General features: G+C 46.7%; 1 protein-coding gene across 1 annotated transcript in view; it reads left to right on the forward strand.

Moving 5' to 3' along the window:
• Positions 1–6051: 6051 nt before the first annotated feature.
• Positions 6052–15703, forward strand: part of LOC119163189 (serine/threonine-protein phosphatase PP1-beta-like) — a 32413-nt gene continuing 22761 nt past the window's right edge. Inside the window, exon 1 of the mRNA XM_075890830.1 lies at positions 6052–6213. Within this exon, the coding sequence (XP_075746945.1) occupies positions 6156–6213 (58 nt within the window). The 5' untranslated portion in view covers positions 6052–6155. The remainder of the gene's footprint in view (positions 6214–15703) is intronic.

Genomic DNA, 15703 nt, shown 5'->3' on the forward strand with positions numbered 1-15703 from the left:
ATATCACCTCGAGTCCAACGTTCCCACGGTCAAATGGCTTAGCTGAAAAGGGGGTACAGATCGTGAAGCGTATTCTAAAGAAAACCCACGAGTCCCGGGGTGATGTATGGCTTGGTCTGTTGGCTTATCGATATTCTCCCCTCGACAGCGGTCACTCACCCGGAGAACTACTGCAAGGTCGCCGCCTGCACGCCACTCTTCCAGAATACAACGTTGACGGAGGCATACCCGTATGGAAACAGCGACAGTCTTCCCGAGGCAGGCCCCTACCACCCTTGGAAGCCGGAAATGTGGTCCGGATCAAACATGGAAGCTGGTCACGCCGAGCGAAAGTGGTACAAGAGACTGCACCACGATCATACGTGGTAAGAACGGAAGACCATGGGCTCCTGAGACGGAACCGACAGCACTTGCTGCGAACGGACGAAAACTTCGACGACAAGGTCAGCCCCGAGGGTAATCCGAACCCCGACTCGAGGCCCCCGACGAAGTTCAGTGATGGACACCGCGGCAACATCACGCCGGAGAACCCACTGGGAAGTCACCAGGTGCAACCAGCTCAGCCAGAAGAAGATTATAGCGCCACTATTTCTCCAGACACTCCAGGAAGCCCACTGGCTGGCCTGCGCAGGTCAGGACGCCAGCGCAGCGAACCGAAGCGCCTTCACTACGGGCCATCCTTCCATCAAGTAAATGAGTGCAAAAGAAATCAGTGTTTTGAAAGTGTGTGAAGAGAAGATGTAACAGACAGGACTATCTGCTATCAGCATTCGCCCTCGGCGATATTGTCTCCTCCTCCTCTCCACCGTTTTGTGCGCTTTACTTTCCTTCCATTGCTTTTTTTCCCTTCCCCGTTGTGAGCGCGGCTACTTAAGCCCAGCAAATAAATGGCCAGGGGTCTTTCGTCATGGCGAGGCCCAGCCAAGTGTTCATCGTCGTCTTGTCTCTGAGCTAAACGTTACACAAACATGATAGTCATGATATACGGGGCATGTGAAACATGACTACCTGCTACGCTGATAGTGCGCTCGCGGCAGTTTAGCTAGCTTCTCATAAACCAAATTTGGTATTACTTGACGTGAATGAACGACGAAGAGAAATGCCATGTGCAAGCATGATAACCATGACATGGAACTGATGTAGCGCATATTTGTGCTTCATATATAATCGATTCACACTGTACGTGGTATCTGTCCATTTTCCGTTGTGCGGGTGTTCAGGGGTGCTGTTCTGTACACTGTAATTCCCCCATACTGTCAAATTTCATTATGACGGTGTTTTAGGCCAATCCGAAAGGTCGCAGCAGCTCACTTGGCCATTTAGCATCAATCAATGGCAGAATCTGACAACGTGGCGGAATTCGACAATGTCCAGAATAGCACCTCAGCTACGGTTTGTGTTCTGTGGGGCGTTATGGGTGCCAAATAGGTCGACCCTAAAAAGCATCGCCCCTAAAATCTGGCATCGGCAGCTTCAACCCAAAGAACGCAGAGAATAAATATCACTGTTGCAACAGTAATCGAGTCCCACATTCTGCGTGGCAATGAAGTATTTTACCAAAGGGCCACGCTAGGTCTCGTAACTGGTTTTCAAATAGACCGTAATGCTTCTGAAATGTCAATTGTGGTTGCACTGCCAGCCATCCAATCTTATAAACAGTACATGCGTACTTTATCATACAGCCGTCACGTCGAGGTAACGACAAGTGTAGAGAAGCACCTTCCAATGAAGCTAATTTGTCTAGCAGTGTCCAGGACCGTCACCCTCGCTTGCACAATGGCTACATACTAGCTTCCCACTTTTCATTGTTGCTCGTGACTTTAATAAAGATGTTTTCAAACACAGCCGGACCTGGTTCACACAATACATGAAAGACGATTTATATGTAGACAGAGCATCCCAAGATCTCGTGCCTACGGCGAGAATTGGAGGCGTCATTGACCACTTCTTCATAACAGACATCAGACAATTTCAAGCAACTAAGCTATACGACATACTTCAGTGTACATCCGGCCCTAATCACTGAACTAAAGGGCCGTTATAGGAACAACTATACTTCTGATGATAGTGCTGACATTTCTGTGTTTGGCCCAAGTTATATAGGTGCCAACAGCCACCTGGATGAATGTTCGTGACCAATCAACACATCGACGTCACAGATACGTCACAGATATGTACGCGTATTCACGATGTGTGTGCACGTAACTACCATCTCGTGATAATGAAACATTTCAGCCTACACTAGTACATGGTGGTATGGCGCACAGTGCATGTAGCAAACTTCCTTTCATCCGCATGTTTCCCATAACGTCGATTCTCAAGGTACATTGGATCTGCCTTTTTTATCCTCCGTCGCCCCCGTTGGGTGGTTGCGTGGAGGGGTGTTTAAGTTGTACGACGGCAGTTCGTTCCAGTTACTAAGACAAAAACTTTATATGTCTCCTCAAGCACGAAAACTGTACACTGGCGTCAACGCGACTGATGCGAAAAATTATGACATAGCAATGTGACACTATGATGTCATCATTAAGTCACAGATCACGAAACGGGGACATCAGAATGTGGTGCTAAACGACGGCTTCATCATAAGACACTGTCATATCAGAGCGGAATCCGGAGGCACGTGAGGTGCAGAATACCTGTGACGTCTCCCATCACTACGGCTGTACAAAGCCACACTAGTGCAGAATTCTTTCGAGTATGGGTGCATCAATGCAATCGAATGAGAGAAAAACGAAAATGGCTCTCACTTTCCCAGTTCTCTTAGGTGAATGCATAACCGTATGGGTTTTTTTGATGGCAGCATATAGATGAATCGATGAAAAAATGGCCCTTTCATTATAGGGTGGTGACCAACGCTTAGGCAAACTCAAGATTTTGCTGGCATCTTTATATTACATAAAGGCCTAATATTTTCTAGCTGAATTCAGGTTGTTATCCTATAAGGAAACTTGATAGATGCACGGTCCAAATTAGTGCACCTTATCGCAGACTGACCTTAGTTTTCTTGCTCTTTTTCTTTATTTTTTTCCTACTGCATGACTTCCAATCCCTCAATAGCGATTTACTATAATCGCCAAGCGATTTACCTTTCCTGTGTTGACCCTAAAGCCCTAAGCTTCCTGTAGGTTAGTGCCCTAGTCCACACGCTGTAGCTGCACGCACCCACTTGTCTTTCCATCGATGCTATACGTTACCTATTTTCGACTCTATGACATGTCACCTAACGGTCCTTGTTACCATTTCACTTACACTGCCTTCTGTACACTTGCTGATGAAACTCCTAGTTTCACAGTGAATAGATGCGATGAACGTCATCTTGATAAGTCACGCACTTCTCCTTCCTCTTCGCAAGCACTACTGGGTATTATTAACAGACGTCCCATAATAGTGCCGTCGTTCCAGTGCATTAGCCTTGTTTCACATTCCTAGTATCCTGGGACGTTTATGGATGCATGAAAACCAGGCGTACACGAGTGCTTGTGTAAGGGCCCTCTTTTAAGTTTTCTACATCCAGGGCTTACCCACGTGCACTTTCGACTACGCCCGCATGCCTTCCTACTTACTTCTTCTTACAGTTATGGAAAAGTATTGATGTTACTTTCTACAGTAGCTGTAATTTTAGCAGGTTACCTTTGAAAAAATTCAACTGTAACACTTTTTACTTTGGTAACCAACTGCAACCCTGTTAATTTCTGCTGTTAATGTACCACTGACTGCCTTACAGTAACACCGGTAACAACATTCTGGGATAATGTCAGGTTAGTGTCCTGTGGGCTGCTTAACACGGGGAGGTCTTCAAAAGCGGTCACAATATGAAGTAAGTCACGAGTGACTAAATTGTGGCTTTTACGGTGCTGTTAGGAGAAGTAATTAGTACAGAATTCAAGTATTTATTAAGAGAGTGACATTCTAGTGCCGTAATAGGCATTTGTTTATAAATTTTCTGATAATTTATATCATTTGGGACTTGCTTAATGTGGCCATTTTTTTCAGGTACCATGTAATCCGAATGAACTAGCTTTGACTTTATATGCACAAAGCTAGGCTCGCTCCTTCCCCTCTTCGCTCGTTCTGTAAGAAGAACAAAACATCCCAGAAATATTTTGTTTTATCATACAACTGCTTCAATTCACTGAGGGAAGATATTATCAAAGGGGGCTTGACCGAATTAGATTGGATTTCTTTTTCTTCATTATTCTATTCTTGGAAGTCAGATCATTGTCGCCGAGATCGTGATCGCCCAGTAGAACATTTTGTTTAGCTGCATGGGGGTGGTTGTCAACTCAAATCTCTAAACTCCAAGCTATCATCTGAACATCTTGAATAACACGTCCAGGCATCGGACGCGTTATTCGAAGGTTGCAGGTTCGGACCGTGTCGTTTGCAAGGTATTCTTTCGTCTACTTTTCTTCACAGTTATGTCACAGTTACTTCTATTAGCATTTTCTATTATTTTCTTGGCATCGTTGTCTCTTAGTTATGATTAAAACAGCACCAATAATTTATTACTATTCTATATTTCATTAGTTGTACAATTCATATACGATCACTTTTATCAAGTCATACGCTTATTGGCGGATCTCACTGAGTGGGAGTGAGCCACGCGTGTAGGCCATCATCATCATCAACATCATCATCATCAATAACGAAACCCCTAAATAAAATTATATTGAGAAATTATATTTATTGAAAAGGTGGGGGTTGACATGTTTTCTCCTTCTCTTTACTGGCCCTTTTCGATACGACTACCAGATTACACCCCTGTACTCATTGCAAAATTATTGGCTATCGTTCTAGCCTTATAAAAAAATTCTCTAAGTGCGTCAGCAGCAGTGATCATCACAGATTCACTCTCAGTATGTGCTGCACTTTCTGCGGCAGAAAATGTACAACTGATCAATACGTTTCGTCATGTAATACCGAAAAACGTACAAAAAACTGCATTTGCTATGAGTACCAAGCCACCGCGGATTACATTTGAACGAAATGGTGGACTCTTGTGGCAGTATCCCTGAGTGAACCCATCATCTCAGTTTTACCAAATACGGCCTACATGACAGCGTCAAAGTTCAGAAATGCTTGTTTCCGATGGGAAATAGGTAACTTATCATTGAATAATTTGGACATTTCGAGCATTTAAGGCATTGCTGGAATAAACAGGGGTGTGTATCTCGCCAGTTAAAAGTTGCTTATACCATATTGCGTTGTGCAGTTCCATAAATAAATTATTATTTAAGCACAGCTGGTCCATGCTGTGCATTTTTGCAACAAAATTGAAACGATTGAACAAATATTTTATTCGATCATCATTATTCTTGTCAAAGAAAATGATTTTTAAACACCCAGTTGCAGAAGATAGGAATCGTAGTAAATGTTACAGTACCTTTACCGCTTGGCGGCACTTCGTTAGCTTACTGCCGCAGGGATGTTTGATATGATTGATTTTGGGGGTTTAACGTTCCGAAACCACGATATGATTATGAGAGACGCCGTAGTGGAGGGCTCCGGAGATTTCGACCACCTGAGGTTCTTTAACGTGCACCCAAATCTGAGCACACAGGCCTACAACATTTCCGCCTCCATCGGAAATGCAGCCGCCACAGCCGGGATTCGATTCCACGGCCTGCGGGTCAGTAGCCGAGTACCTTAGCCACTAGACCACCGCGGCGGGGCCGCAGGGATGTACGCTATACTGTTATTGGCTACATAAAGGCAACCAAAAGATTAGCACGTTAGTTTTTCCTTATTTTTCTGATTCGTTGTTAATGATATGCAATTATTCGTAGCAGAAAAAAAGAGATGCTTTGGCCACTTGCTCAGCAAACATATTTATTTATTCCTAGTTTGATCTCTAAACAAATGTTTGAGATGAGTTTTAGTATAACTAGATTAGGTATCCTGTCACCCTGTTCTTGGCTCATCCGCCTTAGTGGGTGAGTGCCATCCATATGAGGTCATCATCATCATCATCATCATTATATTGAGGTGCTTTACGGCATCCACGTGAGCCACGTGCCCGTGCTGACAACGTCATCAGTGCGCGTTCGCCGTGGTCGAGTTCAGTTGCTTCAGCCGCTTCAGGGACGTGCGACCATCGTCGTCTGTGGGGAAAGTGGTGGCTACGAAACGCCGGACCGTTTGTTCTCGGAAAGATGGCCGACCAGCCCGAGCGACTGAACATAGACAGCATGCTACAGAGGCTCCTCGAAGGTAAGCACGGCGGCCGAACTTACTGAACGTCATGCTGCTGTAGTTCTTGAAAAAAGTGGGCCATGGCACAGGAATTTGTTGGCAGCTAGTCACACGCCGGCTGCCGGTGCCACCTCGGCGTCTTTCCAGGGGACACTGCCGACGCGATCGCCGACATCTTTACTCTCCTTTTCTGTTATTAGGAACTTAAACTGAAGCGTGAAGGAAGCAAAAGGAGCGATCTTCTCCCGAGGGGGTGCACTCCGTAGCGAGGATCCATACTTAGTGGGTGCTTTCGTCTTCAGTCCGTTATTATTCGCCGCCGTGCGTTTCGTGCTCGCCGGTGATGGTGACCTCTCGTCGAGCGAGCTCCGTTTGTTTTCTCACCCTTGTCCGCTGATCGCAATAATGGTGAAACATGGGCGACCCTCGCAGAGCAAGACTCGGCCGTCGCTTCTCCTCAGCCGTGTATTAAGTGGAGTCGCAAGATAGAGGATATGCATGTCGAGAAGTGAGCTGGTTTTTAAATGGGCATCGCGTACCATTGCACGCCCCGACATGGACAGCGCACCCATAGATGGTGCACTACCACGGATTTGCATCGTATTTGGTTTTTATACAACGAGTTAAAGCGCTGAAGACCACGTCAAAAAAAAGAAGCTGGTGTATCGCGGACAGTAGCGCGTGCAAGCGTTCTTTTCACTGCTCGTGCACCAAACGTCTGTGCTCGCAACTGCACGTTGGATGTCAGCCGGTGCATTAGTAGCGCCTTTTTTGTGCTGTCGTCACCGTCGCAAGCGTCATAACTGTTATGTGATTTCGGTTCTTGTTTCAATACATATCAATTCGCCTCCAGGGGGCGCCATGCTAATGTGTATATTTTAATTATAAACAGTGGCCCTTGGTCCTTTCTCGGCACCCGGCTGCGTGTATCGTCTACTTCAGGGCCACCATACCGGCACTCACCCGGCGTTCCTTCAACATGGCGTCTTATAGGCGCCCGCGGTGATACCACAATAACGGCTGCTGCATTTTGTGCATTTATCGCGCGTCGCTGAACGCCGACATCTAGTGTGCCTTTGACCTCAAGCGTAGACGACATTTGAAGTGAGGCCCAGTCGGTTTGTCGGATATATAACGTTCCTTTTCGCCTAATCGATCTTTTAACCCCATTTCGTGGATCACGCTAAAGGGTTGGAGGCGCGGTTTCACGCGTGATGGTTAGATTCGGTAAATTGTGAACACTGGCCATTTTACTGTCTTTTCGTTCACTTTCACAGCGAAAGCCGTTATGAGATCACAACACGGGTCACGCGTGGCTCCGTAGTTGTCCGCCATCGCCGCTGGTGTCCGTAATTACCATCGCACAAAATAGAAAAAAAAACTTAAACAAAAAGCATCAAGGATATAGTAGGATTAGAACCTGTGTCGACTGTGTCCGAGCGTAGTATTATATCGCTGAGCCACGCCGGTGTTTGGGACTCGTTAGCAAACTTGCCTTAGGCAGGTTTGATGTCGGGAAAGTAATCGCGTTAATATGAGTGATAAAGCGTTATACAACAGCAAAGGAACAACCAGGTGTCAGATAACGTGAATTGAGCATCGACTGGACCGTCGAATGCTCCAACTCTTTACAAAAACTTGATCTTGTTCACCCATTAACGGTGGCGCGTACCCATAGTGGAAGATTTTGTGGATTACAAAAAACTTCTGGCAAAATTCTTCATCGTCGTTCCCCACAGCACACAAAAATTTCACAGTTCCTTGAACATGTGCAGCAGGTTCTACGCTTCTACGCTTCTACGAAGAATGACAAAAGATAGCATTGTAAATGCCTGCCTACTACTTAATTAATAACTGCATAGTGGGTACCCTGCAAGTGTACTTGCAGTAGCTACAAAAGAGTGTTAAAAAAAAGGCTCTTAAAGCCCACTCTTCTAGCTTTCGCTGTGGCCGTGCTGCGCGTTCAGCGCAGGCCTGCCGGTTTTTCATTCGTCACATTTACATTACAATTACTTCTCATAACATCCCCTATACTTTCACTGGCATTACTGGCTATTATTTATTTTTATTTATTTAATAATACTGTCAACCCTCGCTTGAGGGTTCTCAACATAACATTATTTCTCATAACATAACATTATTTCTCATTAGTGCTGTGTCTAACAGAAAAACGAGCCCTTATATCAACACTTTCATCTGCAAAAAAAAAAAAAAAACCCGCGCTGTGAATTAAGGAGTGAAGTTGAAATTTAAGAGCTATTTGTTTATCTTTGTAAGACACAAGGTTAATGTGATGTAACAGACAGCGATGTTGAGGCTTCAATTTTAAGTTATTACGAGATAAATGTGAAGAAACGCCGGAATAGAATCTGCGACCTTCGAAGAATGCGTCTGATGCTCTACCATTGAGATGTGTTGATAGGGCATTATTGGTTCACTTTATTTTTTTTTTCACATTTACATCATGTTCTCTATACTATCCTTAGTATAATATCCTGATTATTCTCACCACCAAAGGTTACTGTTGTAATAGTTGTTGGTGATTAGAGCAGTGATGCGAGGGTTTTGTAGTATAACGCATCTCTCGGGCTTAGTGACTACGCATCGAACGAAAAATTTCATACGATGAAGCTGACGGTAATGACAAAGTAAATCGCAGTTGCCGCGCGATTCTTCATTAAGTTTAAAATGATGTTCGTCCGTCACCACCATTCGAGTTATGGCAATTTTTTTTTCTTTTGCTGCAACGTCGCACGCAGATTTTCTCGTAAATGAGGACTTCTCAGCCAAAGCACGTGCCCCACTGCAAATTTTTCCTTGGTGCGAATGAATGATGGCACGTGAAATCCCTCAAGCTGGCAGGTTGCACGTGAGCTTAGTGGACTGGCAGAAACAGCAAAACCAGGAAGATGGAAAGTGGAAGCTGAAGTTCACATGCATTTACCTAAGTTATATAGCTTTTTTAGAGCTTTAGAGTGTAATATTTATTTCATAATCTATGTACAGATAACGCACTTGTTGGACATATAGCCAAAGGCTAGTTGAAAGTCCGAAAAAAGAACAGCTATAGGGATATCCTGGCACAGCAGGGTAAAGAAAAAAAAGAAAAGATGCTGTGCTAATGTTTCCAATATACAACAAGTTCGAGATTGTTTGATCAAATCAAAAGTAATTAATCAAATCAACCAACAAGCAACTTACATTTTACTGATATTGGAGAGAAAAGTGGTGAAAGTTCAAGATGGCGTCCTTTAATGATGCGTGGTCAGGGTTGCTGGCGATGGAGGAAGGGAAGTGATTTCATTCAGATGAACTCTTCGACCTGTAGTAGTCGAAGTACATGCTGGTATGGTTGAATAGGAATTGGACTTATCGTCCCCGCGATATGAAACATTAGAAGTGGGCGAGAACAAATGTGTGTTTCATTTCAGGCTTCGTAAGATTAGTTTTTGAAAGAGGCTTACGTGGGCCTGCTTTCTCTGTCAGAAAGGTCAGGGTGGATAGACCGTTTTTTTGTTAAATCGACAGTGGCAGTACGAGAGTAATTGTTAACAATAACACTGGCTGAGTGATTCTGGACGCCTTTTAGAGTGTTCATAAGTGTACAATATTCAGAATCCCAGATTGAAGAGGAATAATGTGGCAGGCACACATCATGAATAATCATCTTAAGCAAATGGGAGGTGGGTAGGAAGGGTAGTCTCCCTACGAAAGAGTGTCGACTACTTAAACCATGGAGGTACATCAACCAGGTAAAAAAATTTACTGAATGCTGTAACGCAAAAAAATATATCAATAATCTGTAAGATGACATGTCATAGTGTGACACGTGTCATTTATATAAAGACCAACTGCATTAATTCCAGCACAGATTACGTGTATGTAGTTAGGCCATTGGTTTTAGTCATTGCACCATGTAGTAACAACTTCAAAAATATTTCATACCATGCACTCCTTTTTCAATATCATGCAACAGCCAGGATTTGTTAAAAATCGCAACCACGGCATCGGCCTGTGAAGCAAGGTGACTCATTGTCGTTTTTTTTTTTTTTGCTGCTTTTTGATTGTGGTAAAACGCCAAGTTACACAACCCATCTGAATAAATTTTGAAGCCTTTGTTTCGTCTGGATTTTATTGAGTACAACGTTCGAATTCAAACACGACGCACCAAATATTCATTAAACCCCTCTATGGTAACGACTGTCAAAGAACCTACATCTGAATATTATGTGCATGAAGTATTGCAGTATGTACCTAACCACCCTACTCAATCGCCTAGGTTGTACTGTAAGCGCAGACGCCGTCACTGTATAGTTCTTTTAACATGAAAGTGTTTTATGCCGGGGTCCACCGCGGCTCCGTGACATATCTCCGTCACGGATATGACGTTCTGAAATATCTAATGACACGATTGCAAAGAAAAAAACAGAGAAGAAAAAAAACGTTTTGGAGTGGGTTGTCCAACCAGCGACCTCGCGATTCTCAGAGCACAACGCCACAGAGCGACCCTCCTCATCATAAGGCATCGGCATCTGAACGTACGCCGGCTAGCAGTCAAGAAAGGGATGCACAAGAGGCCTGATTACGCTATCGCAATCTACACTTGAAGGTGGAGCTCGATCGCCCGCCATTTTTTGGCACTTCAGTGTGAAGCAAAGCAGTTGTTGCCAGTCAAAAAATAGCAGCTTCTGCAAAGTCTACTTTCTACACGTCAGCTCTTCGTAGTGGTGCGTTGCCAAGAACTGACGGCCTTCGACACGAATGGCGTGGCAACGCCTGTTTGGTCTGGCAATGCTATGTATGCTCCGACATGCTCATGTAGGCCCAGAAACGCGTTGAACAGCTTGAAGCAACCAGAATATCACAATATATATATTAAATTCCTATTCGTGCTCGTGTCACGATTTCAAGTGGACAGGTGAAGGAGAAACTACGTAGAGGGACTGCACGAAGCATTTCCCCCGTCCATTGCACGCGTACTGGGTGCCTGAAGAGCTAGCTGACTGAGCGCTATGGTAGTTTTTTTTTTTTTACAACGAGTTTTATTGATCATTGAGCCAGGGCCCTGAAAACACGTGCACTCAATCTTCGGTATCTATAGGTGCTCATCAATGAGCAGCCGGGAGGACATTGTTGTTTGTATAGCTTGACAGTAGGGCTTTTAAATATACTGTTAGAGCTGCATCTCTTGTGGGAAGTGCAAAGTTTCGACAACATGCCTTGTCAATACGTTGCACTGGCGAGCACCTGACACTTATGCGAGCTTCTTGTATCTCTTATAAAGGTGCCCTTGAAGTAAATTTGAATCGTCATGGCACGAGCATGAAACGAAATAAAAGTATATAAGAACGACAAACATGTCCTTTGCGGGGCAACTCTAAATTGGGTCAGTATGCCTTTACGTGTTCAACGAGTGTCATTCCATGTCCAAGGCGTGTACTCGCATCCAACCTGAGCCAGCATTAGTTGTTTAGAATGAACAGTGCCATCCACTCTTACGGTGAGCATGGCTCAGCGTGGCTGCTCTCCGCGCCACGCCTGGGTAGGCTGCACGGCCGGCGATTGAAACCTCGCGGCGCATGGGTGCACGGACATGGGCGAGGCTTTACGCCGCCTGCTACATCAATCGTACGAGTGGTTCCGCGGTATCCAGGCACCGGTCTTGCATGTCTGTGGCACATCAAGAGCAGTGCACGTGTGTGCGCCTGCACCAATTTGATTCGATTACCAACCATGCGAGCGGTGCTGGCGCTCCCCAGAGCGCTGCCACGCTGATCAGTGTTCACTCCCTTGACATGTTTCGCGTCCGTACAGCTTCATTGTCAAAATATAGCTTGTTTCTTGGCGATTGCATGATACAGAAGCGTGCATTGCTTCTGAACGCTGATAAGATTCTGCACCAGCTTGTGGGAAAATGCATTTTTCCACCAACAATTTCAAGGCTGGGGCACTGTGCAACACAAACTTTTTAATGCACATGCCTTCAATTGTAGCCTCGAGTTCGGGGCGGCGAATTGATCTGGTTATCTTGAGCCGTTGCACACACTAGTCATCATATTCAAAAGAATTCGATGTCGCATTTGAATCATCGAGTACTGTCTGTTACTCCTGCAACTTTTGCTGAGAGTAGGCACATTTGATCTTGATTCCAAGTTCGCAGTTGTCAACCAATGCTGTGTGGTTCCCCGGACTAGAGGCAGCCGACAACAATTTTGTGGCGAACCAACGTTGCTAGATAGCGTTCGGTGAAAACTAGCGGTAACTTATGGCATATGATTTTTACTTTGTTTACCTGCTGCCACAGGAGCTATTAGGATATGGCTGCCACGTAAGGGTTCCTTAAATTTGAGTATAGACTATTTTACAGGTGGTTCTCAGTGCTGCCATATATTAAGTTGTTAACCTTGCCGTTTCGCAATTCGAACAAATAAACTAGTGGTGCTACTGCTGACGTGTACATACATATGTTTGGGGTGTGAAGAAGAAAACGCATCGTTGGCAAGCAACATCGCCACCGTTTGGGTACTGGGCCCTGGGCTTCGCTCGCTCGCCTCGCGCTAATCGTCGCCGGCAGCTGCTTGACCGTTGCACTGTCCCGATCATGTATTCGTCGTAGGGCCACCGTCGCAATACACGCCAATAAACCCCTTTTCAATTGGTGGAGGTGCTGACATTCCCCGTCGCTTGAACCTGGGTGCTGCCATTCGCCGTCGCTTAAACCTGGAGCTGCGCAACCGAACGCTACCTCCCATCATGGCCACCAACAATGCCCAACCTGGCTCTTCCACTCCATCCTCCAGCAACACCGGCTTTCTTCGCTTGCGAGAGCCGAAGGTCTTTAGCGGAGTTGATGAGACCAACGTGGAAGACTGGTTCACCAACTACGAACTGGTGAGCGCAAACAACAAGTGGGATGACGCGAACAAGTTGACTAACGTCATTTTTTACCTCGCTGACGTAGCCGAAATGTAGTATAACAACCACAAAAACGACATTACGACGTGGTCCATCTTCAAAACGTTGTTTGCTGACGTTTTTGGCCGACCCGCTGTCCGCAAGTCCAGAGCCGAACAACGCTTGCGGACTCGCGCTGTAAAGGTCGACGAAGGAGGAAGCAGGTCGTTGGAGAATGCGAAGAACAAAAACATGGTTTAAGACATTATTTACACATATTTACAGAAAGGAAAAGTTAGTGGTTTCACAAACCACGAGCGTGGTGGTTGAACGTTACATAGTTCAGAGCGACGTCCAGCACCCTGCGGCGTCGTTTTATGCCCTGTCGGGCTCCTCCTCTCCGAGTCGAACACCAATCACGCACACACAGGTGAGGGGGGCGAGCATGCACGGTCCACGTGAACACTGCACTGTGGTGGCGCCAGCAGGGCTCTTCCTCGTCGTGTGTGTGCCGCTAGTTGAGAGTTCCCACGATTCAAGCAGCATACTTCAAAGGGTCTGCCGCACGGCTCGCCTAATTGGCGGGGTGATTTGCGGTGGCCGCTGCAGCCTCTTCCAGGAAGACGCCGTCCCGGTTATCCTCTCTGTGGCGTCGCGGCGACACGACGTCTCATCCTCCGGCCAGCAGGGACAATGCCTGGCGGGCATAGGCAGTCGGCCGGTCGGCTACTTGACTGGGGATTAAAAAGGAGCGCCGCTCTCCCGTCAGCCCTGGCGCCGGCCACAGCAGCTTCCCTGTCGCTAGTGAATCACCGAGGTCATCAGGCACCACTGCTGCTTGAAAGGATGACAAAAGGGTCCGCATTTGAAGGACGGGAACTCGCCTTTGCTTGCTGCTTGGTCGGGATAATTGGTCAAATCTTTGACAGCGTCTGTCAGACTGGGCGCCGAAGGGATTGAGAGCCTTTCCATAGGACCGGCTTACTCACAACGGCGAGTGCCAAGATGAATTTCCAGGCCAAACTTAACAGCGCACAGAAGCCAACAGAATCGTTCACCAGCTACATCGAAGACATTATTGGTCTTTGAAACCGTGTGAACACCACCATGCCCGAGTTGGAGAAGATTCAACACATCCTCAAAGGAATAAATGGCGGCGCAATTCAGATGCTCCTGGCCCGTAATCCTGCCACCGTTGCGAAACTTATCACTTTGTGTCAAAGTTTCGACGAGTTGAGCAAGCAGCGCGCACTGACTCGGCCATTTTCCTCACACGCCGCCTCGCTCTCCAGTCTCACTTCCGTTCCCGACCACTCACCAACCCTACAAGAGATTACAGACTTCGTGCGTGAAGAAGTAGCTCGGCAACTGTCGTTGATTCTCTTCACGCAGCAGCCGCCGTCCTCTCGTCTGCCCTCACCACTCCGCGACGTTATTGCCGAAGAGGTAGCTCAGGCTGTTCCCGTCGCTGCCCACCAGCAGCCTGTGGCCATGCCTGTTGCCCATGCGCCGGCTATGCAACCCGTGGTCGCGCCTCTTACGTATGCCCAGGTGGTACGCAGCAGACCCTGCCAGCAGCATTTGCCACCCATGTCTTCAGTTGCTCCCCACTCCACCCCTTTTTCGACACCTTGAGCCACACCACGAGTCAGCAATTCTTGGTGCACTCCTGACAATCGAACGATCTGCTACGCCTGCGATACTCCAGGACACGTGGCACGATATTGTCGCCGTCACTTCCAACCACTCCACGACGCTACTCGGCCGTTACCGTATGACCCACAGCCCATGCACATACCGGCTCCCTATCCCTCACCGCAGTATGGATACACTAACCTTCCCGAGTCTCGGTCACCCCAGCCCTCACCTCAGACTCACTCTCCCCGCTCCCCATTTCCTCGCAGGTGATCACTGTCCCCCATGCGTCCTCGACCCGCTTCCTCACACCGGGAAAACTGAACGCCGCAGTTCCATAGGCAAGAACGGCGCCGTCGTCGAAATGCTCAAGTCCTCGCACTTCACCTGCTAACGTCGTCGCCATATCTGTCGATGGTGTTTCTACCTTTGCCCTCATCTACACAGGTGCTGCCGTTTCTGTTATAGCCACCCAGCCCTGCCGCTCCCTACGCAAAGTGACCACGCCGCTCTCTGGACTATCGCTTCGTACAGCTAGCGCACAACCAGTTCGACCTCTCGGCAACTGTACGGCCCGCATATTCATCCAAGGCTCTATGTACGTTGTCTAGTTCATCGTCCTTTCGGTATGCTCGCATGACGTTATCCTCGTGTGGGACTTTCTGTCAAATCATCATGCCATCATCGACTGCGCACGCGCTGAAGTTCAATTTTCGCACCTGTGTGACGAACCTTTGCACGAAACCCTTGAGTGGTCGCCAAAACTTGTCGTGCGTGAGGAAACTGAAATTCCGCTAGCCTCTCTTGCCGTTTTCCCTGTTTGCTGCGATGACCATAACGATGCTACGGTATTGTTTAAACCTTCCGACATTTTCATGAGCCGCAGAGCCGTTTCTTTGCCTTTCGCTACAATTGATGTCACTGCTGGCCGAAGCAATATTTTCGTCCACAACCCCCTTTCTGAACCGCTTACTCTACT

This window comes from Rhipicephalus microplus, chromosome 3 (genome assembly GCF_043290135.1).
Source record: "Rhipicephalus microplus isolate Deutch F79 chromosome 3, USDA_Rmic, whole genome shotgun sequence".
Classification (NCBI taxonomy): domain Eukaryota; kingdom Metazoa; phylum Arthropoda; class Arachnida; order Ixodida; family Ixodidae; genus Rhipicephalus; species Rhipicephalus microplus.